Genomic DNA, 22,228 nt, shown 5'->3' with positions numbered 1-22,228 from the left:
TTCGGTTGTGATCCGAATCTAAAGTAGCAATGGGCCAAGACAGACATCCACAGAAAAAATACCTCTCTTCATGATTTACCATACAAATACAATCAATCAATGTCATTCCAAATTCTCACATGAGTTATAACTATCACTCAATAGTTTCCCCAATTCTCAATTTCAAATCTTCCAAGACTAGAAGTCCACCCCTCTCACTAAACTCTTAGAGGATCAGGGTACAAAAATATCCGATAAGGCAAGGAATGATCTACAGCCCGAGTAAATATTTATATGTCCGTGCTAATTATTTCTTGATTTATGATTGAAAAAGTAAAGTAATCATGAATCTTTCAATTATAAAGTCCGAATGCAGAAATCTCAAATTAGGATCAATACGGTATTTCCGGATACGTATGTATGAAATGAGAATGCAAATGAGATAGATATCAAAAATTGTAAGACACGGGGACGAGCCGAAAAGGCGCAGGGGAGTTAGCATCCGTAGTGGAGAGTAGTTAAGTGGCTTTTAAAGGAAACTATTTGAATAAACCATTCGGCTTAATTGTTGATATCTACAAGAAGATTTTACCTCAGGAGTTGACTCATTGAACTCTGTAGGATTAATTGATCTATGTCAATTAAAACTTCTCGCCATTATGGCTCTCTTCGAATTTTTATTAAAGCTGTCACAAGTCAGGTCACCAAGATGCAACTATTTTCTACCCTCTAAGATCTATCAGATCTACTAGTTAAAAGATAATTCCCACCAGCATACACCTGTCTCACACGTGCGCCATTCGCCATGCTAATATTTTGTTGCGCCAAACTATGCAGTGTCATAACCATTAAAAAAGATATCAACAAATAAATCCATGCTACCCTCACTTTCTCTTTGGTGGTTTGCGTTGAATAAACGGGTCCGCCGGTGCCTTTCTACGCGGTGGAGGTGGTAAATTAGATTTCGGTGTACGCGCCGCGGCAGCAGCAGCTTTATTCGCCTGCTGTGCTTGAAGTGCAGCTTCAAGATCTAATTTTTGAGGCTCGACTGGTCCTCGATTGAGCATGGCAGAAGCTGGTGGTGCAGGATCTGCTTCTGACGTTGGAGTCTGTGAGAGTCAATAAATATAAACATGTTGGCGTAAACCACGACTAGTACTAAACCAGTCTTTCGGTCGACTTACCTTCTTCTTCTTTTTGGCTGTAATATTATCTGGGTGAAGTTCTTGCTCCCTAGGTCGCTTCCTCTGCTCGCCCATCTCAACGTTGTTTAGTGCATTCCTATCATCAACCGATGTCGTGCTACTACTACCTGAAATCGATTCTCGAGAACTTCGGTTTCGCGGCGCATCCGTCATATCGATATCGCTGTCGCTCTTCTCAGATGGACGCCTAGAGGTACTGCTATTCATGTCTGAGGATGTCTTCGAATAGTCTATCGCTGGTGCATCCTTCGATGTCGGCCTCGATAGCAATCCCATGATATCACCACTTGTGTATCTCTCACGGCCTTTGGCATCCTGAATAAGCCTATTCCAGAATTCACCTTGTTCCAATGCTCGAGAGTCTCCTAGAACCCACAATGACGATTTGGCTCTAGTAAGACCTACATTCATACGTCTGATATCGTTCAAAAATCCAATACCCCCTGCAGCCTTAGCGCGAACACAGGAAAATATGATGATCTCTCGTTCTCGGCCTTGAAATGCATCGGTAGTGTTGAATTCAATCTCTTCAAAGATTTCATCTCCAAATTTTGCGCCAAAACGTCGTTTGAGCTCATTCAATTGAGCTTTATAGGTAGTTATAATACCGATTTTACCTCTGAAATCATAGGATCTGTAATCTGTTTTAAGTCGTTGATAAAGCTGAATAGCAGCATTTAACTCAGGAACGTTGATGAGGGAATGGCCTCTAGCCTCTTTGCTTTGAACACCCACAACATCAAAGAATCGATAAGGTCCGAGGATTGAACTTGCATGCCATGGCTGAACCCGTAATTGTGCCATTCCATCACCATCAATAAGACGACTGTTGTAAAATTGTTGACTTGGGAATCGACTGATCTCAGGATGCATACGATATTGAGTATCGAGTAAGTGAACATCATTTGGATGATTTCGCTGCATGCGGACGAAGAGACTCTGTTCATAGCCATAACTCTTTGCCAATCGTGAGAGAACTGTTGGAGGCAATTGTTCAGGATCTCCGACCAAGATACATTTCGTGGCACCGTATTTGAGAGGTATCAGAGCGCTGAGTTCGATACACTGAGCAGCTTCATCAATGATGACTGTTTCGAACTCGACATTGACATTTCTTAGAAAATCGTGCCCAGATCCACTGAGCGTGGCACAAAGAACATGGGCGCCATCGATAATCTCCTGAGTGAAATGGCGTCTACTGATCTCATTTTGTCGCACCTTGTTGTCGCTTTCTTTATCTTCATCAATTTTGTTGCCTATGTGGGCTTGCTTTCGCTTAAGCTCATCAAATTCCCTTTGCAGTTTGAGTTCCGCAGTTTTGTCACCTGCAGCACGACATTTTTCCATCTCAGGTCTTAGAACACTGAGCCTCTCTTTGATAAGCCCTGCATCTCTGTGAAGCATCTCCCGATCATTCAATTGACCTTTCTTAGATTCTTGATCCCCCTCGAGCTTGATCCTCACCAGTTCGTCAAGTGTCACATCTTTAACACTAGAATTGATCGCATCACTTCGCCCGACACGAATTACGTTAATCTTTTGATGCGAGCCGCTGAGAGGCAAAATTCCCTCCTTCAACCGGAGGACCAATTCATCAACAGCAGCGTTACTGGGAGCACAGATAAGTAGCTTTTTCTTTGGTGCTTGTGCTTGTGCTTGAGCACCCGCACTGCGATTTTGGCCTTGCGGTCTGAAGCCCACTTGCTGTGCTTGCTGCTGAAGCACCTGAGATAGCAAGGCGCCTACCATGGCGATAATCGTTTTCGTCTTTCCCGAACCCGGAGGACTAGTACTGTTAGAGCAATATCATTTGAAGCAGAATAAAATTTAATACATACCCTTGAATCAGTGTAAACCCATCATTGTCATTGGCGGACAAAATCGCTTTAGCTTGCCCATTATTAAGTTTATACCTGGTCGACATCGAAGCGACCTTTTCATCGGAATATTTCTGTAAAGGAGAAGGCTTCGCCTCCAGAATTTCAGTGCACAAGTCGTAGTATTCAAGACTGCTCAAGGCTGCAAACTCTCGCAAAGTTGTCGTCATATCGGTGATTTTGAGAGTATATAACTTGCCATTAGGCACGAAACAATTCAAGAGCTCAGGGCTAATATCTCTGCTGACTCTGTAAGTGACTTCCACTGCATCACGCTTGCGGGTTGTCCTGAAAACGCGGGCTAGACAATGTGGCGCTTGCTTGTCTTGAAGTGGATTCGAGCTTTTGGAAAGGAGTACAATATCTTGTTGGTACACCATGAGGTCTCTTTGATTGGAAATTGACATAGTTGTGCTAACTTCCATAAATTTATCAACAGACAAACGATTCAAAACCTTTATTTCAATGGGCTTGAATTGATTCTCTTCTTTGGCTGTTAGTAAAGAGCGCCACACTTCCGATATGAGCAACGGCTTGAATGTCTCTTTATAGAGACCGAGGTCGAGGAAACTGCTTGCAATCTTTTTGCAAACATTATTGCTTGGCGGATCCTCGCCCTCATGAAAGATGTCCCAATTGAGAAGCTCGAGATATATAATGTCCATATTTGGCTCCAAACGAGCACGAAGATCTTTCTTTGAGTAAACTTTCTTGGTCTTCCGTACTGGACCAGTGGCTTGTAGAAGTGCCTTTTTTCTACTCTCCTCGTACTCCCTGACTTTGTTTGAAGCCTCTCGACTTTTAGTGAAAAGAAACTTCGTGTCGGAACCATCATCGTCATCATCATCATCTGAATCTTCATCTGAAGATCCTACCATTATCTCACTTCGAACAGGCGCATGATCTTTACCTGCTACACCGCTAAGGTTTTTTAGACCTGATCCCTCACCCTTCACCAAGGCGGCTGGAGCACGAAGGGCTTTCGCTTGAGCAATCGCTGCTGCATTACGCTTCTTTTTCTCTTCTTCATCTCTACGACGTTTGTCCTTCCAATCTTCAGTAGCCTTGGCGGTCTTTAGCGGTGGTTGTGCTCTCATTTTGTCCATAATACTCTTATGATGCTCAGAAAGGGTAAAGGGTGCCTGAGAGGCTTTGTTGGATTGAGTAATGACTGGCTCATATGTTTTGCCGTCTCCTGCCTTTGACCAAGTATCGAGCGAGGTTTGAGTTTGACGCCCCTTGACACTGAACGTTGGCTCATGTTTTACACCTCCTGCTGACTTAGACCAAGAATCAATTCTTGATTGTTGCTTCTGAGCCGTTGTAGAATAACTCTCTATAATTTCCACGCCTTTATGTTCGTCAAGGGCAGCGCGCAGCTCAGCTTTTTGTTGGTTAGTGAGGTTTGTCTTTCTGTATCCCTTCTCGCCCTCATTTAAGCACGCATCTTGAATAAAACTAAGCGCATACTCGTGTACTTCAACATCAAACTCTGCTAATGATCGAAGAAGTTTTCCGAGGAGACTAGTGATCACACTGACCAGATAGATATCTCTCAGCCTCAGCATCATTGTTAGGCCGTTCACGTTCAAGCAAACGACTTGTAATACTTTCTTTTGTGCAACCCTTGTCGACATATAACCTGAGGACAGGACGTGAGCATGAGACGAGTTAGAAGACTCGCACAGGGCTGAAGCAATGATACTGTTCTTATCAAACAAGGATTCTGCATATTCCATGCCATCCCGACAAAAGTCTTGCAGAGTCTCCTTAGGAAGTTGAACACGACCCCCCCAAGCTTCTGTGTTAGCAAATGCCGCATCAAGGGCACGCCACTGATTGATCCACCAAGACATTACGGCGCCTCGCTCTGTAGAATCTAAAGATGGGTGAGTTCTTAAAAATCCTGTGTTTCCACAAAGAGCATCCAGCGTGTCTCGTCCAACCTTGAATAAATATGGGACAGGGGAAAAGTTTTTGGCTTTGGTGATCCGGACAACAGCAAATGTTAACGAATTCAACATCGGCACAAATGCTTGCCCTAATAAGCTCGATATTGCTTCACGCTTGCTTATTTGATCCGTTGCAGCTTTGACAACCTCAACAGCAGCCTCGAAGATCTGTTGATCAGCAGACATCAGGGCTGCAAACAGTGGCCGAGAGGTCTGAGGATCTCGATACATCTCGATTAAATGAGATGCATTAAAATCGCTGAGCCGCTCAAAGATTCTAGACACGTTCTCAGTGAGTTGACGAAAGTCTTTATTATATTGTAGATGAGAGGAAGGAAGCGGTAGTTTCTTTGACTTTGGTGTAAGTTCATCTAATCCGGTCAAGTGAGTCGTTGCCGCCAGAATGCTTTTGGCTAAATCTACATTTCCTGGCCTAAATATGTCAAGAACGCCTTGCCAAATTGGCTGAGAATGGCTTCGGAGACCCTGTTGTATCGGAATATCCTCCGCAAGAGCTTGGAACTCTGCGCTCAAAGCTTTGCAGTCGAGAGCCAAAGCATCTCGTATGACTAGCATACCAAGTCTTCTCATTTCTTGGTGTGTGGTGTTTTCCACCTTCAAATCAGCAGACTCTGTGATCGTCTCCTTGTAGTCGTCAACAAGTTTCATGATGTTATTGATGAATATAAGAGACGTCGACGGATTAATAACGTACTCTGAATCGACAAAGGTGTTCAAAGTAGCACGGAGAGTATCGAGTGCAGCACAACGACAAGCGAGTTGGGTATTCTCTGGGTGTTCCGAGGTCTGATAAGTCCCCAGAAATCTAAGAACGAAACTGCAGACATCGTATTGACGATCGGAAGGAAGTGACTCCACGAGTTCAGGTAACCATGCCAGAATAAAAGAAGTTTCAGGGTCTTCAAAATTTATTGTTTGCAGTTTTTCTTTAACGCCCCAAGATCTTAGGATGTTTTCTGCAACGGCAACTGGTGATATTGTAGCAAATGCAGCCCAGAAGTTCTTCGGAGACTTCTTGAGCAAACCTCTAAGCGCTTCGATGACTAACTTATTGATTCTTTCCGATTTACAGCTTAAGTGATTGAGTGCAAGTATGTACACACTTGGTTGAACTTCCATTGCTCGGAGAGAGTGTGTTATCAAATGTTCATCAAGCTTCTCTAAAATCAAAAGAAAACCTTCCCAAAATCGTATGATATCCTCGTAATCGTAGTTTCCCTGGGTCACAGAAACTATTGCGTCCGACAATGCGTCATGCACGACCCAGTCGAACGATGTGGGTGTGAGCATTGTAGTAGCCTTTTGCCAGGCACACCTCGCGAAACGCTGTCTAATAGGGTTTTTGTCGAATAGAAAACGCCCTGTAGCTGGCAGTATATCACTTATTCTCAGGACTTTCTTTGCTTGTATCTCTTCAAAAACGAAATCGAAGTGCTTCGAAAGGTTCTCTGCGGATTTGTGGTAATCGACGCAACAAAGTGATTCATAAAGCGACAGTAGAAGGGAAGAGTCGTAGCCAGCTAGCAATTTCTGCGTCCTCATTGGAGATTCCACTTCGGATATAACTTTCCTGCTTCTTTCTAACCCGTTATCTATACGTTGAAAGTCGAGGACATTAAGGCGACTCGAGAGCGCTGCAACCGTTTCATCATCGAAGTTCCTGAGACATGTTAGTATCAAGATCAAGTGCATATTGTGAGGTATTACTCTGCTAGCTCCTTGAGATATGCCTTACGACCTATATGCCAATTATGCACACATTTATCACAGCACATCAGAAGCTTATTCAAACGTTCCAGGTAGCCTTCTACCATCGCCCCCCAGCATCACGATCTAATCCTATTGTGAGAGAGAATTTATATGCAACAGCCTGTCTTTGATGGGCGTCCTGTATAAGCTCCTTCTTGGTTTCTGCGCTCATATCCTCCTCAGCGTCATCTGGATGCGAATAGTCGACATAGTCTTCGTCATTCCGCTTGGGGCAAAACCAATGGGCATCGGCGGGAAAACTCTTCAGTTCGCTATCAACAATTTATCAGTATCAATCATAGATATAAGTATAACTCGTGGTACAAACCCATGGAGCCCGTGGAGCTCGTCCATGATATCTGCTTCATCAGGCATAGTTGCGGATGTTTCATAAGCTGAGCATGCGATCCAAAGGTGAATATTTAGGAAATCAAGATTGATATGGATAAGTGTAGTTTACAGAAAGTATTAGGAATAAATTTATGGAAAGGTAAAAGTTGGGAGGTACTGCAAGTCTTAGCACCCGAAGGAAGAAAGTGGTCGCCTTTTGAAGTTTTGAAATCGTTAAAGAAAGTGAATACGAAGCGCAAGTTTTGGCAAATTGACAATCAAACTTGTGGAGTTGATATACGGTATGATATTGCAATCAAATTTCGAGAACATTTACACAATTGCTGTATCTCATATACGAAAAAGTGAAAAAAAGTTGAGGTAAGGGCTGAGATTGAAAGTGCTAACGCGCATCGCGTAGGACTAAAGCCATTTCACGTGGATTACTTAGATTGATTTTGCCAGTAGCCTCGCATGCAAGGCTGGGAATTTGTTATCTGAGGTCAATCGGTTTACCGGGGAATAAAGACTGGGTACTTGAGATCATTCGAAGAACATTCATTCTTTTGCGAATAGTACTAAATCTTACTATTACTCAATATCTAAGTTCCAATCACGACCGTCATATATTACCATAGCTAGGCACTGCAGAAGTCCAATGAAGCTCATGTTAAATCACAAATGGGGACAGTACAATTCATCCTACAATCTACAATTTTCGTGGCACTGGGCAAGTCACAACAGTGATCAAGGTATATAAATGATAGGTTAGATTATACTGCTCTCTATATTGAAGCTCTTTGCACTTGTCTGCTTTGCAATCGCTATATACAAATGGACCACGGATCCTACTATCACTGCTGAGTATACACCATCAGAAGTGAAGATCTAGAACTATTTTCCAAAACCAACATGCCCTCACCAGCAAAAAGAACTTAGAAAGCAAAAACAAAATAAGATAATATGGCCTAGTGCCTTTTCATGTCATTTAAAACGCCTATAACACCAATGCAAAAGAAAACCAAATGTAGAACACAAAGGTCGTAGATCGCTCCTGCAGATCATTATGCTTAATATCTCCTGTATCAACAAAAGAAAAGGAAAATGTATGGTACAGTTCGTCGCAGTCTCCCGGTCTGGAAAAGAGTGAATATGATATTCGGGTATCATTGTGAAATTTCTTCGTTCCTCCTACTTCTTAACGGCCCAAATGATTGACTTGATTCTAAGCGTGTTAAAAGGGCTGCCGAAGTAAAGTCGTTACTAGCCTCGAAACTTGGTCTAACTCGATCGCACGACGTTCGCAATCTATCGAAGGAGGGTCGTGGCCTGTCAACAGAAATCCGAGGACCAAGTTGGTCCATCGAACCTCTATGTCTTGTAAAGTCTGTTCCGTCGCTACCGTTTTGACTTCGAGGATTGTGCGTGGTGTTCGTCGGAGCAACTGAAGGAGGGTAAATGGGTCGTTGGTCTTCATCAATGCTCGGATAGTGGATGTGCTTACTCGGCTTCGTGATCTCAGAAGAAGATGCCGATGAACCATCCTTGGACACTGCGTCCATGCGCTCATCGGACTTATCAAGATAATCAAACTTGCCTTGACGAACTTGTTCGCGGATGATGTCGACATCGTAAGGGAAGTAAACCTTTTGCACAGCCTTGATAGCAAATCGTGGTAAAAGGGCGATGACTACCGAAAGACAGGTGACTGCCCAGAAGGTGGCTTGTGCGAAAATTTGGGCAGCGGCTTTGTAAAAGTAGTCCGACGAGGTGAAAGATGAATAAACGCCAGTCCAGAACCAAACCAAGAGAATACTTATGGAGACAAGAAGGACCATGAGCCAGTCCCATCGATAGGTATTAATTAGGATGTATACGTTAATGGCGACGACGGCTGCAGGTGCTACGTAAACTCCAAATCGCTCTCGGTCATCAATGTTTTGGCCGCTTGAAGTAACAAAAGTGCCAGAGTCGAACAAGCAATATGCCATGAAGAAAATTATGACAGATTGATACAAGCCATCAGCCATGTAAAGCCTACACTATGTTAGTGGTCTGTATCGGAATGGGATTCATTTATACTTACCAAAACTTCTTTTGAGTCCATTCTTTTCGCTCAATGCCTCGTCTATAGAGTTGAGGAACTGCAAGAGAGACTTTGTCTGAAACGTCTTGATCCAAAACACCCATGAAGATAACAGGCACGGATGTGAAAGCCAAGTTGAACAAGAGAATGTAAGTGTAATCGTAAAGATATGTCATGTCGAAGTTGGCAAATATCTGGTACCAGAAAATTGTAAAAGTCCATACGACGTTCTTGTAGAAAAAGTTGGCAATGGTTTCTCCCAATCTGCGATATGACCATCGTCCATGGACTAAGACGAGTCGCTGCAAGAAACGGAATTGACCAATAGCATAATCAGAAGACATCACGGCTTGTCTTCCCTCTTCACCAGCAATACCAACTCCAACGTCTGCCTCTTGGATCATAGCAACATCATTTGCGCCATCACCAATAGACAAAGTCATAACGTCCAAGCCACCCTTGACCATTGCCACAACTGCAGCTTTTTGAGCAGGACTGACTCGACAACAAAGAACTGACTTGCATTCTTTACACAAGAGAAGGAATTTTTGTCGCAATGAGTCGTCTAAAACTAGTTTGAGAGAGTCGCCATCAATGACAATAGCATGAGTTGGTGCCGGTGGCTCGTGATTCTTCTTGGCGGCTTTGAGCTCCGCGTCAGAACCGGTGAGTTTGAAAGCTGCCAAGTGCTTGTCAAGTTCTGCTTCAGCGGTAGAAACCTGTTCATCCTCAATCTTGAAGACAATAAGTTCCATGTCATTGTTGAGTAAGTTGCATGAAAATCCGATGTTAATGGCCGTCTCGACTTTGTCACCAGTAAGAACCCAGAGCTTAATACCGGCTTCGGCGAGAAGTGCAATAGTATCAGGCACACCCTCTTGCAGTCGATCCTCGATAGCTGTACCTCCAAGAAGGGTGAGATCGCGTTCAATCACATCTGATACTGCTTCCAGCTTATCTTCACGGTCCTGGATGGCAGCAGCCGCGATCTCGTGCTCGCGGTTCCAATCTTGATATTCTTGCTCACCAAGCTCTCTTTGGGCGATACAAAGGGTACGTAGACCTTCTCTTGCAAACATCTCCAGGTGTTCCGCTGTCGTACGACGCAACTCTGCTTGCTCTCCTCGCTTTAAGCGAGAATATATTATACTGTCTGCACCTTTACAGAAGAGTATGATTCTATTGTCTGGCATACGGATAATGGCACTCATTCTCTTTCTGGTCGAGTTGAATTCGAGTTGGTTTAGAACCCTATATTCTCTATCTTCGCCCTGAACGTTTAACAAAATACCATTTGGCGAGTTTCCAAGAACAGTGAAACCAACATCACGGGCAGTAGCAACCAATGCTGCTTCATCAGGCGACTGAGCTCTGAATTCAATCTTGGGAGGATCTCCTGGTGTGGTTTCTGAAATAACCGAGTGACAAAGAGCGAGAGCTAACATGAATTGATAATTGGCGTCTTGCTGCTCCTTACCACTTTCGCCAGCGAGATCGGTAACGAAATCAGGAGCAATGAAAGTCAGATCATCATCGTGAAGGTATGGATTGTCATGAAGTTTTCTAACATCGACCAGCATTTTAGCACGCGCTGCAGCAATCTGCTGTTTAGCCCTTGCACCTTCTTTTTCTACATCAATACCTTGACGCTTTTGCATACCAGCCTGGGCTTCAGTGTATGCTTCTCCGTAGGGAACTCCGTTGATGCTGGCCTTTTTGAATTCCATGACGTTCTGAGTTAAAGTTCCGGTTTTGTCGGAAAAGATATACTCAATCTGTCCCAAATCATCAGAAATATTCCACGATTTAGGCGTACAAGGATAATCGAGTTTGTCGTAATACATTTCGCTGTCGCTGTAGATGAAGAATGCCTGGCAAGTCTTGATGATTTCAATCGTGATGTACAATGAAATTGGTACCAAATTCTGGAAAAGAATAAGAGCAGCCCAAAAAGTGATGAAACCGTCAAGTGCCGGGGTTCCACCAATGGAACCAAATTCGAATAGATCAATGGTATTATTGCCTTGTCCCCAAATGATACCTTCGACAAGACCAGAAGCGAAACAAATGGTGAACAGAAGAATGAAATTGTAAACGACATTCCAATTGAGTTCCCGGGCGATACGTGAGCGTTTACTTGGAGTGATTCCAGAGTTCAACATGATCTTGGTATCAAAACCAGTAAATACAACAACTCCGAGAATCCAATCCGTGTTTCTGAGATTGCATCCACGAAGAAGCAAGTTGTTAATCGAGATCGGCTCAACCATGTCCTCGCCTGGTCCATCCTTTCCATTGTATTGCGTCCAACGAGCCACACCGCTGTATTGGTAAAGATTAGGGTGCGGTGCTTCACTGTCAATAGTGAACTCCGTTCGTTCACAATCGCGAGCGTGTTTAATGCTTCGGCCACTACGAAGAGCATGTCGTACCTTTAAGTTCGTCTCTCCATCCAAATTTTTCGTTTCAACATAGCAAGCTCCATCGGGGTCAGAGGTAGATAAAATCACAATATCTGCTGGGATCTGATCGTCGTTGTAGATACGAACAAAATCTCCAACTTGCACATTTTTCCAATAATCCTGATGAAATCTGGGTTTTCCAGTTACTGCATTGTTGCGGTTGATCAAACTTCCGAAATTTTTCTCCGCAGGGGCTTTTCCGCTGGCATCGTAAGAGAAAGCCGTCGTTGGGCGATCGGGAACATCAAGCTCGTCATCTCGTGGAAGGGGAGAGGGCACTGGTGTCATTTGAATGTCGTCTCGCGCAGCTCTCGACTCAAAAGAGGGTCGAGGCTCGTCCACATCCATAGCACGTTGGGCATACGTCTCTCCGGGTAGCTTTTTGTCTTTCTTCATTTTCTTGAGTGTCCTTACAATCCAACGTGAAGTAGCCTTTTTGATTCTTCTCCATAGTGAAATGTCATCATCGCTGACGTTTACGTTGTTCCAGTCAACAAGGCGATGAACAGGAGAATTATTCAATTCATTGTCGAGAATGGTTCTGCGATAATCTTCGATTCCATCTTTGATGGCTGTAATTGCGACAATAACAATCAAGGGAACAGCGTTGAGACCTGGATTAGATGCACCAAAGATACTAAAGATCTATACGAATCATCAGCCTCACATATGCAGTCTACGAGACCTGGACTTACGGTGAGAATGATCAAAAACAAGAAATACACGTTCGCGATGTTGTGGAATTGAAACCAAATATTCTTCGGTATGAAACTCAAAGGGGTGTATTTTGCAGTTCTGATTTTGTTTCGTTTATAATGCACCAAGGGGTGACCCGACTCGTCGATCGCGTCCCGTGGCAACGGAAGATTAAAGAAAACCTTTCTAGGTCCTTGACCGTCATTATCGTCATCCTCCGCCTGTTCCTCCGCAGCTTCATTTGATTGTTCTTCTTGTATCCTGTCAAGATCCGTTCCCATTGAACTTGCGCCGGCAGAGTCTCTCTTCTCACTACTTTGCGATTTACGCGGATGCAATCGATCCATTATCGACGTCCTCTTTTTATCACTACCTTTGGGGGGCACTCTTTGTGTGGCCCATCTCATTCGCCTCGTCCCTGGCTCAGGTGCATCCTCCTCGGGTTCTGCGTACATGTCGACGTCCGGCATGATTGCGATCGTCTGTGATTGGGGCGGAAGCCCAGTTTGAGGCAAGAGCCCGCAGGCAAGGTAAATATGTCCGCCAGTGTTTGAATGAATTCAGGCGTTGAAGTATAATTCGTGAAAGAGACAAGACGATTGAAACAATTGAGACCCGACTAGAACTTTCGACAGAGACGAAATTAATATCGACGAGCAACGGTAAGAAGTATCGTTATAACAGAGGTCCACACAGTAGAAGGCCTGGTACTTTTAGAATGGTCGCTTATGACAACTTAATTTGGTACCGGAAGAGTCGGCCAGGAGATCGCGAATAGGCGGTAGTTTTTTTTTTGAATATTTGAACCTTGCAAGGTTGTATGGGGCAATTGGAAGATTGTGTATGAGCAGATTCCCTATACGGAAAATGGATCGAATTGTAGAATTGGTGAAGTTTCGAGGAAAATTGTGGTGATTGTTGATGTTGAGAGGAAAGAAAGGAAGAGGGTCGGAGTCTACGGTTTGAGTTAGGTTTGAGCAAGTGAATGAAATGCTCTGGAAGTTCCGGGGGGGGTAAGAGGAGTTCGTGAAATGCTTATTGAGCAACAGCTAAAGAACAAATAAGAAGTAGTAGCAAACGCCACATGAAACCGACGAAATTCGGAGAGCGGATGATGGATTTGTGGAGAGGGAATTGATATAATAGATAATAGTAGATAATAGTAGATAATAGTAGTATGTGAGACTAGAATCGTGCATACATCATATCACGTATCTTCCATGCTTCACGAAAGTCAAAAGTAGGTAGCTAGGGATAATAAAGAAAGGTTGATTATGGCGGATGGAAAAGAATACGGAGTAGAAAGAGGGGATGGATCGAAATTATTTGGCTTGGGTAGCCCAGAGTAGAGTAGTCTCTAAGGAAAATAGGAAAAGAAAGGATGCCCGCAAAACTAATGATTGATTTGTCCTCGTAGATGGTGGTTGTTATTAAGAGAGCAAGGGAGTGTCCGAATGCTGCCAGTACATAGGGAGAGGTAGGGAGGTAGGTAGGTAGGTAGATAGATAGATAGATAGATAGATAGTACCTAGGCACTTAGCACGCACAGCAATACACGGAATTCAGCACAATTAGTAAATTCCGTAGATACCTAGGTTAAATACACCTGAATGTAAAGTAAACCCCTAGAATTGCACTGGATTGAGAAGAGGAGGGAAACATCAAAAATGTTCACACTGATGCTCATGCTCATTCTCATTCATGCTCACTGATTCATACCCATCCATCGACATTGTCCCTGTACCGCCTTACAATTTTCGAGAGGCTGAAAATTCCCAAATGTTCTTGAGAGGCACGTTGGCTGGGAGGGTGCGAGGGTGCTCCAGAAACCTAGGATTCACATTTACGCCAACCATATTTTAGAAACAAGTTCAGGGGTTAACCTTCAATATCAACAAACGATTGTTCTGGAAAGGAGGGAATTGTCCATGCTGCCCATGCAAGATCTTACTTTATTACTGTGCTGAGCTTTGTCACGACTTTTTCGGGGGAGGGGAAGGGAAGGGACTTTTTGGATGTATCACTGCATATCGATACACAGGACATTCTGTCTAGATAGGTAGGTATTTTGGAGGGATGTATTACAAGATTAGATCCGGAGTTTATACTCGCGGATTGTCGAGTGCTTAGGATGTACTTTACCCGACTTATTTCTTTTGGGTGGAAAATAATTGGATAAATACCAAGAGGACCAAGAGAAAAAGAAGAAATTGACTTATGTAAGTACATGGTATCACTTAGATAATAATATAATCGTAAGCATCTCATAAAATGGCTGGGGCTGGAGTCGAGTGGAAAATTCGGCCGAACAAAGGATCTTGATTCATGGAGGGATGAAGGAGGAAGGAGATTCGGAGAAAAGCTCTCGGATATTACATCTGACCGTGAGCAGTTGGGAGACGTCTCATTATCAACAACCGCGACCTACCTAGGTGTGTACAGTGCACTTGGTCATTTGCATAAAGGAGAAAGGGTAAAAGATATATTGCTCAAATGAATGTTGATACAACTTTCACTTGCCCTAGGTACCATGTTATCAATCTGCTCCATCAGCAAAACACCAAACAATTTATTTGTGATTGACTTGGCTGGATCTTTCTCATACCTCCGTACTCCGTAGATCCCTCTTTACTCTTTCTTAAGCGAATGGATAAAGCCGTACATTGATCATCTACCTCACTCATTCATCCCTTTTTTGTAGCTATCCGAAACCAGCTATCGATACTAGGTACCACTCGGGGTTTAAGTAGAGCGAGATGCATGCATGATGTGAATTGTGAAGAAAGTACCGTCTGCATGATATAAAAAGATGTACTGCTAAGGACTGCTAAAGTATCATTTATTAACCTTTTTAATCTCAAGAGAGGGGTATGTATGTATCATCTACCGATATCAATAATGATCAACGCTCGACCGGTCCTACAATAATCTCTCATCTCATTGCTCACGTATGTACTTTGGAGGCGAAGGTGATTGCTACTTACGCCAGATAAAATTAGCATGCATAAAAATATTCTTCCTCACAATCCAGCGCGAGGCTTAGACTCCCTCTGAGCAGGATGGCCAACATCCGAACCGGACCATCAACAAAATTGTACATATGGACGTTTGACATCTGCATCAAATTGGAAGTAAAACGGAAGCGCAGGGACTTTTAGATCCGCGGTGGAGCAGGGGACGGATTTAACCATGGAGCCAAGATGGTTGATCTTTTGATGGTGGACTCGTGGAGTATGCAGGACGGTACTGCACTCTCAAGATTGACACATACTCATCAAAAAAATCTCAAAAAAATCAACTTTCTAATGAAGATCTTTACAATCCGATCGCTCGTCGCCCAGAATTTTAATCACAAGTAGAATTTAAGTACAAGTAGTCGTCAAATAGTTTCATCTAAATTGGATGACTGTCGATCGCAACGTGAATGCCGCCCCGGCGCTTACCTAATACCCAAAATAGAAACACCAAGATTGAAGTGATCCAAAATTCGTCATCCCGTGATGTTCGTGTCTACAAGCATTATCGATTACGCGACACAGACGCGACTTGCAGCTCATCGAAATTGGAGAGATTGATACGCACCTTTGACAAGAAGGTGTTCATGGATTGAATAAAGCATTACGTGTTTCTATATCTGCTATAATATCTGAACGTGCTAGTTGGTCATGTCTTCAAAGAAGGGTAAAACTAATGGAAACATTCGCCAATTTTTCAAGCCGACACAACAGGCTTCCACATCGGCATCTGCCCCTCTATCCACAACTTCGCGCAACAATGATCAGATAACATCCGGATCTTTACTTTCCACAAACTCTCAGCCAACAGGCCTAGTCTCAAGTGCAACTATGGAACCTATGTCTTCCCCACAATCATCTTCTTCGCCATCTTCTCCACAATCTACCTCCTCTTTATCAACTCCACCGGTAAACATTCCGCAATCCTCTTCCAATATCTCGAATGGCGTTGTTCCATGCTCAGACGACGAAGGCGATTCTGATAGTTCTTTGGAAGATCTCAACGTTATCTTCAAGACAAATCGTACAGCGCCAATTGTGACACCTTCCGCGCTAGCTCCAGCATCCCCCAGGGCCTCCAGATTTAGAAATGGCCCAATCTCAAGTGCCAAGCGTTCTCCATTAGCTCTTAGAACAACACAATATAAATTTGATCTGAAACATCTCATGGGAACTGCGGTGGCCGATAGAGCGCTCGAAGAAAAAGAAAGAAGGCTGAAGGAAATAGTCGGGGAAGATACGGAGATGGGAGATGATGAACCTACCGCCTTCAACGATGATATTCATGGTGGCATCCTACGAAAACTAAACGAGGAGAAAGAAGATGGTGGCGGAAAGGATATTCAGAAAGTCTTGAAGGCTGTTAAGAGAACAGAAGCCGGAAATGTGGGCAGTCGATGGTACTTTTTCGAGACTGGAGAAAGTCCCCCGATTAAGAGGAAACCATTTCCAACATCTTCACTGCTGAAAAATTGGAAGAATGATCTCGCCGAGCCTCAGATCAGACATCAAACATTTGTATCCGGGTTCGCGGAGAATATGATTGCGTATCGAAAGAAATTGCCCGATGAGATCATTCAGTGGATTCTGGATGACTTCTGTTCGGAAGAACAGAATGATCTTCGAAATGCCTATTCTTCGGTTTTGGCAATATCACGAAAACAAGTTCACCGGCTGGTTACACCTGTAGTCATCAGGAAGATGTTCAAATCTATCGGTGCTACGAATACAGCGACCACTCTATCTGAAAATGTAAAGCCACGTCTAGAGATATCAGATGCATATTCGTATCAACCTTGGTCAAAAGTCCGAGCTTTAATCGGTCTCTTGAATCTAATAGCCAAGCATCTCCAGCAAGAAACTAGACTAGAAGCTATATGTATACTCTTGAGACTGGGCATAGATCCAGTCTTACTAGAAAGAGGAGATCTCTTATCGCAAGTACAGACAACACTGCACAGTCTATGTCTCTGGATCGATCCAGATGTATGGGAAGAATCCGTAAGTCTCCTTCAGCCCTTCAGCCCTCAATCTCCAGTCCCGAATATAAGCTAACCTCCCCACCCCCCAATAGTCCCAAACAATCTGCGCCACCCTCTTCAACACCGTCGAACTCGCCTCCCTCCGTCTCGGCATAGTAAATTCCATCCCACCCACCCGCTCCTCAAAGCTCCACGAACTTCGTCGCCGCCTAGCCCTAACATTCTTCTTCTCCTCTCTTCCCGTATCCCTCTCTCCGCCCCAAAAATCCCTCTCCATCCCCTCCATCATCCAGCGTCTCAACGATCCCCCCTTCCAGATAACTCGCACCACCGATTATCCCGAGCTCTCGGCTCTCATCCTCCTCCTAGATATTGGGATTGATGACGGACGAGCCGAAGATCTAGACCTGACAGATGAAGATACAGAGATGCAGTTTAACAAAGATGTAGATGAATTGACGGATCGATTTGCTAATTTTGGCATCATGGCTTCGGGTGCCGCTCACATCTCAAAGGTGGAAACAAGTGGGATTTTAAATTTAGTGGAGAGGAGAATAGAACATACGGTGAGGACTAGGCGGAAACCAAAAAATATGTTTTATGAAGAGACGAAGAAATATTATGAACAGGGAGAATCTCTGGAAGGAATGCAAAAGGGCATGTCTAATTTTGTGAAACAGGCAAAGTAGACTGACTAGTGCTGCGCTCAAGATATGGGAGTCACGCCTAAAGCAGGTCATATTGATTTGTATATTTCAAGACCAAACATTCTGTATGCAATTTTAATGATGTTGATGTTAATGTATCATACACGCTCTACCTACAAAACCTGCAATGTTGTATAATTGGAATGTGCAAAGCTCCTTCGTACCTCCTTTCCATCCTTGAGACTCTCAAAACACAACGCTCATCATCCACCAAACAACTAATCATAGAATTTCCGGTTAACGTTAGGACCAAATAATGTGGTTCGAACAGAGGGTAATGCGTTATCCTGGAGCAACTTCAGACGCTCCTCAAAGGTATTGTTGATATCAATCTTGCCTCCTCCACCAATAATGGACAAACCACCAGCACTATCCAAACGTTAGCTTCCAACCTCATCCCACTTAAAACTGGAGAAACCTACGATTCTTCCGGCAAAGGATTCTTCTCATCTATACTCGCGGTCACATCCTTCTTCATCTTCTCCTTGTACACCTTCTGCGCCTCCTCAATTGCCTTCTTGATGAGGTCATAATCCTGTTTTCTCCCTCTGACCTGCAATTTTCCCTCGTTCAATGCATACATGCCCTCCAACAAAAGATTCTTCAAGATCTCCGTATATTTACCCTTATCATTCGTAGCTTCCTTGAGTCTTCCTTGCGCCTGTTCAAAGATCCCATCGAGGAGTTCCTGACGGGCAGATAGAACCTTGAGACGAGTCTTGTTTGCGACGGTCGATTGAGTGATTTGTTGGGACATACGGGCGGTCTTGAATTTCTTCTCATACTGCGTGTCGATAGAGGAGGTTTCTTGACGGACGAGCTTAGATTTTTCAATGGCGAATTCCTGTTTGGGTATGTTAGGGGGGAGGCGGATGGAAAATGGGTTGTTGGTGGAGACGTATCATTTGCTTTGAGTTCGATTTCGCGACCCTTTTCCATGGCTTCTTGTTTGATGAACGCCGTCATCTTCTTCAACTCCTGTTTTCACATTGCGTTAATGCCGCTTCTGGGGATGGGAAGCCTTGGGGAGACGAAGGGAAGCTGTACCTGCGACACCTAGACATAACATTAGCATAGGATTTTGATGCTGGAGTGATTGTTGGAAATAGCTTCACTTACTTGGTCATCCGAAAGTGCGTGCGACATGATGGGCAATTGGTAGATGTGAAATTACTGGGAAAGATTGCGTCTACTCGAGAGATGTGGAAAGGTTGATACTCGTTGGAAACGTTGGAGCTTCAATAGCAACAACAAGGTTGGGGATTAACAACCTGGGATAGCTCCAAGGTCCAGAAGCGATAAGGGAAGCGACGTCCCGATTAATGATCATGTGATACTGTGGCGTTTACGTATTCTTGAAGTATACTTGTTTGAACGGTGAGGAATGTTCCTTGACTCGTGGGAAATGAATAATTCATGCCAAAATTCTTTCTATTTCATCTGAAACTCGTTGTTCGCACTGTCACATTTGCAGAATCATATTTGTTGTGATTCATTGAGAGCGGTTGTTCTTGGAGTAATTTGCATCGCGACTCAGGATATCGAACTTGCGATTGTTATACATACCCCGAGATCTGGTGGACATCGCATATGACTTAATGTTGACCGCGTGTTGAAACAATCACTTTACACAACAAGTTTCTCTCAAACTTAATTATTACACCATATAATCTCTTCCTCGGACAGAGGACGGTACTTTACCATACCAAATGAAGCTTTGCAATACATCGTAATGGGACAGCTCGGCGACCTATCGCCTGGGGGAAGTGTGGCTGTAAGTCAAAGTCTCTCGTCCTGGAAATGAAATAGTTCAAAGATTCGTTGCACAGCTATCTAACTACCATTTTTACACATTGGCAGATTGGGATATTAGTAGGACTCATCTCCACGAGTGTTCAAAGTCTCGGTTTAACCCTCCAACGCAAATCACATATTCTAGAAGATGAGAAAGGGGCACATCATGTTCGAAGGCCGCCGTATAGAAGGAGAAGATGGCAGCTGGGCATGGGCATGTTTATCATATCGAATCTTGTGGGCAGCACGATCCAAATAACAACTTTACCTCTACCTGTATTGTCAACTCTACAAGCCTCGGGTCTGGTCTTCAATTCTATTTGCGCAACTTTGATACTTGGAGAACCATTTACAACATGGTCTTTGGGGGGAACATTATTGGTTTCGACAGGAGCGATTTTGATTGCTATATTTGGGGCTATTCCAGAGCCGGCTCATTCGCTGGATCAACTACTATTACTTCTCGGACGACGAACTTTTGTTATTTGGATGATAATGCAGACTTTATTGGTTGCGGGAATAGTCGCTCTGGCATGGTTTCTGGGGAGAGTTCCAAGAATCTCTGCAAGTCCTCGAATCCGACTCCTTAGAGGATTGGCATATGGATGTATTAGTGGAGTATTGTCAGCCCACTCTTTATTGGTAGCCAAATCAGCAGTCGAACTGTTGGTCCGAACGATTGTTGATCGACACAACCAATTCGATCGATGGCAATCATGGGCTATTCTCTTTGGCCTCGTCTTCCTGGCTCTCACACAACTATACTTCCTGCATCGCGGTCTCAAATTGGTATCCACCAGTGTGCTATATCCACTGGTATTTTGCATCTATAACATCATAGCCATTCTCGATGGCCTCATATATTTCAAACAGACTGATCGACTACCTGCCCTACACGCAGGACTAATTGCTCTTGGAACGGCCATTCTACTATCTGGCGTCCTAGCTCTCTCTTGGCGTCTCAACGAAGAACAAACTCAACCAGCTGTAGCCCAAAGTGCGCTTGCCCCCGGCCTCGGCCTCGTCGAAGATACTGATAACGATTCTTCAGAATCCTACACCGCAGATGAAGAAGCCGCCATCACAACTGAACATCAAGCCCTGCTAAGCGACGAGCCCATGACTCCGACCACTAAACTCGATACGATTATTGGGGCAACAAGACATGTAAGGAAAGCAGTTCGTCTTTCAGAAGTAGATGAGATTTGGGGTGAATTAGAAGATGATGATGCGAAATCAACGCCTACAAGACCAAGGGCGAAGAGACCAAACTTTGCATCGACATTCCCTAGAAGCTCGAATTATGATGAGGAAGCAAGGGTGGACTCGCCTATTCCAGATGAAAATACATCACTTCTTCAGCGGGAAGTATCTTTTTATCGTAGAAAAAGAAGACGTTCAACGGGTTTCCCAGGCTTTACAGCTCGTCCTACACCGAGGAAACGTCGTTCTATGAGATCAGAAAGTCAAGATGCGACGGGTGGGTGGTGGAAGATGAAATGGTGGAGAGATAGAGATGGGAGTAATGGGAAAGGCCCTCCTCCTTCTGGTGGTGATGGGGGTGGGGGTACAGGTACGGGATTGGGAATCGGAGGGATAGGTGGGTCGGACGCTGGTCCTTCAGGAACCGGGACGGGTAGTTAGGGATACGTATACCTTATATATGAATATTGCTTTTTTACTTTGTTATTTGATTTTATCTTTTAAACTTGAGATTTGAAGGTTTCTTTCTACCTAGCTTATTAGGGATGGGTTGATGAGTATGAAAGATTGGGTGTTGCTTGTTATTGTACATTGATTGTTTGTTTGTTTTTATGAAGCTTTTCCTTTCTACTCTGTTCTGGCTGTGTTTTTGCTTTTCTTTGCCTTTCCATTTTTTCTGCTTTTGTGTTGTAGCGAAACGAATGAATGAAAGAATGGATGGACGAATGGATCGATGGCGTTTAGCAGAATCACAAGCATGCAAGGTATATATGGGAGCGCTGGCATTGATATTGAAGTTTGTTGAGGTATGAGGTATAAGGTATAAAAAACAGGTACATGTATAGGTATAGGTATAGGCATAAGCATAAGCAGCAACGATGTATCAGAAGCAAAGACTTAAAGGGGTGGTTGAGTGGTTGGGAAGATTGTTAGATAATATACTATACTGTGTTATACTATACTACATGTTTATAACAATGAGAAATGAATCATCGGCCTGTGCTGTGGGGAAAGGAGGGAAGAAAAATTGAAAGCTGAGACTAGGGATGAAATGGGAATAGGGATAGAGAGGATGGAAGCGTAGTGTTGCGAAGGGGGACGGAGAGAAGAAGGGTTTTTGTTCGTAACAGATCAGAAGAGAACAGATCAGATCAGAACACACCAGAAGATA

At 43.8% G+C, this 22,228-nt stretch overlaps 5 protein-coding genes across 5 annotated transcripts; 2 read left to right on the top strand and 3 right to left on the bottom strand.

The window, feature by feature from the left end:
- Positions 1 to 708: 708 nt before the first annotated feature.
- Bfra_008527 (putative helicase sen1 protein) lies at positions 709 to 7,158 on the bottom strand (the record flags this gene model as incomplete). Its single annotated transcript, XM_037338887.1, has 6 exons — positions 709 to 808; positions 868 to 1,088; positions 1,164 to 2,970; positions 3,023 to 6,694; positions 6,846 to 7,055; positions 7,112 to 7,158. The coding sequence occupies 6 exons, from the start codon at positions 7,156 to 7,158 to the stop codon at positions 709 to 711; spliced, it is 6,057 nt and encodes a 2,018-aa protein (XP_037192193.1).
- Positions 7,159 to 8,279: 1,121 nt separating this feature from the next.
- Positions 8,280 to 12,827, bottom strand: Bfra_008526 (uncharacterized protein; the record flags this gene model as incomplete). Its single annotated transcript, XM_037338886.1, has 3 exons — positions 8,280 to 9,150; positions 9,200 to 12,306; positions 12,357 to 12,827. The coding sequence occupies 3 exons, from the start codon at positions 12,825 to 12,827 to the stop codon at positions 8,280 to 8,282; spliced, it is 4,449 nt and encodes a 1,482-aa protein (XP_037192192.1).
- Positions 12,828 to 16,022: 3,195 nt separating this feature from the next.
- On the top strand, positions 16,023 to 18,042 carry Bfra_008525 (uncharacterized protein; the record flags this gene model as incomplete). Its single annotated transcript, XM_037338885.1, has 2 exons — positions 16,023 to 17,372; positions 17,446 to 18,042. 2 exons carry the CDS (start codon positions 16,023 to 16,025, stop codon positions 18,040 to 18,042), a joined length of 1,947 nt encoding a protein of 648 aa, XP_037192191.1.
- A 236-nt stretch (positions 18,043 to 18,278) lies between these two features.
- On the bottom strand, positions 18,279 to 19,206 carry Bfra_008524 (putative vacuolar atp synthase subunit e protein; the record flags this gene model as incomplete). Its single annotated transcript, XM_037338884.1, has 5 exons — positions 18,279 to 18,429; positions 18,483 to 18,904; positions 18,970 to 19,038; positions 19,108 to 19,116; positions 19,180 to 19,206. The coding sequence occupies 5 exons, from the start codon at positions 19,204 to 19,206 to the stop codon at positions 18,279 to 18,281; spliced, it is 678 nt and encodes a 225-aa protein (XP_037192190.1).
- A 586-nt stretch (positions 19,207 to 19,792) lies between these two features.
- Positions 19,793 to 21,498, top strand: Bfra_008523 (putative duf803 domain-containing protein; the record flags this gene model as incomplete). The annotated part of the gene is made up of 2 exons (XM_037338883.1): positions 19,793 to 19,834; positions 19,921 to 21,498. 2 exons carry the CDS (start codon positions 19,793 to 19,795, stop codon positions 21,496 to 21,498), a joined length of 1,620 nt encoding a protein of 539 aa, XP_037192189.1.
- Between the last annotated feature and the right edge of the window lie 730 nt (positions 21,499 to 22,228).

Source organism: Botrytis fragariae (genome assembly GCF_013461495.1).
Source record: "Botrytis fragariae strain BVB16 chromosome Unknown tig00000061, whole genome shotgun sequence".
Taxonomy (NCBI): Eukaryota; Fungi; Ascomycota; class Leotiomycetes; order Helotiales; family Sclerotiniaceae; genus Botrytis; species Botrytis fragariae.
Note: the sequence above shows the minus strand (reverse complement) of the source record. Positions and strands in the feature narration are given on the sequence as shown.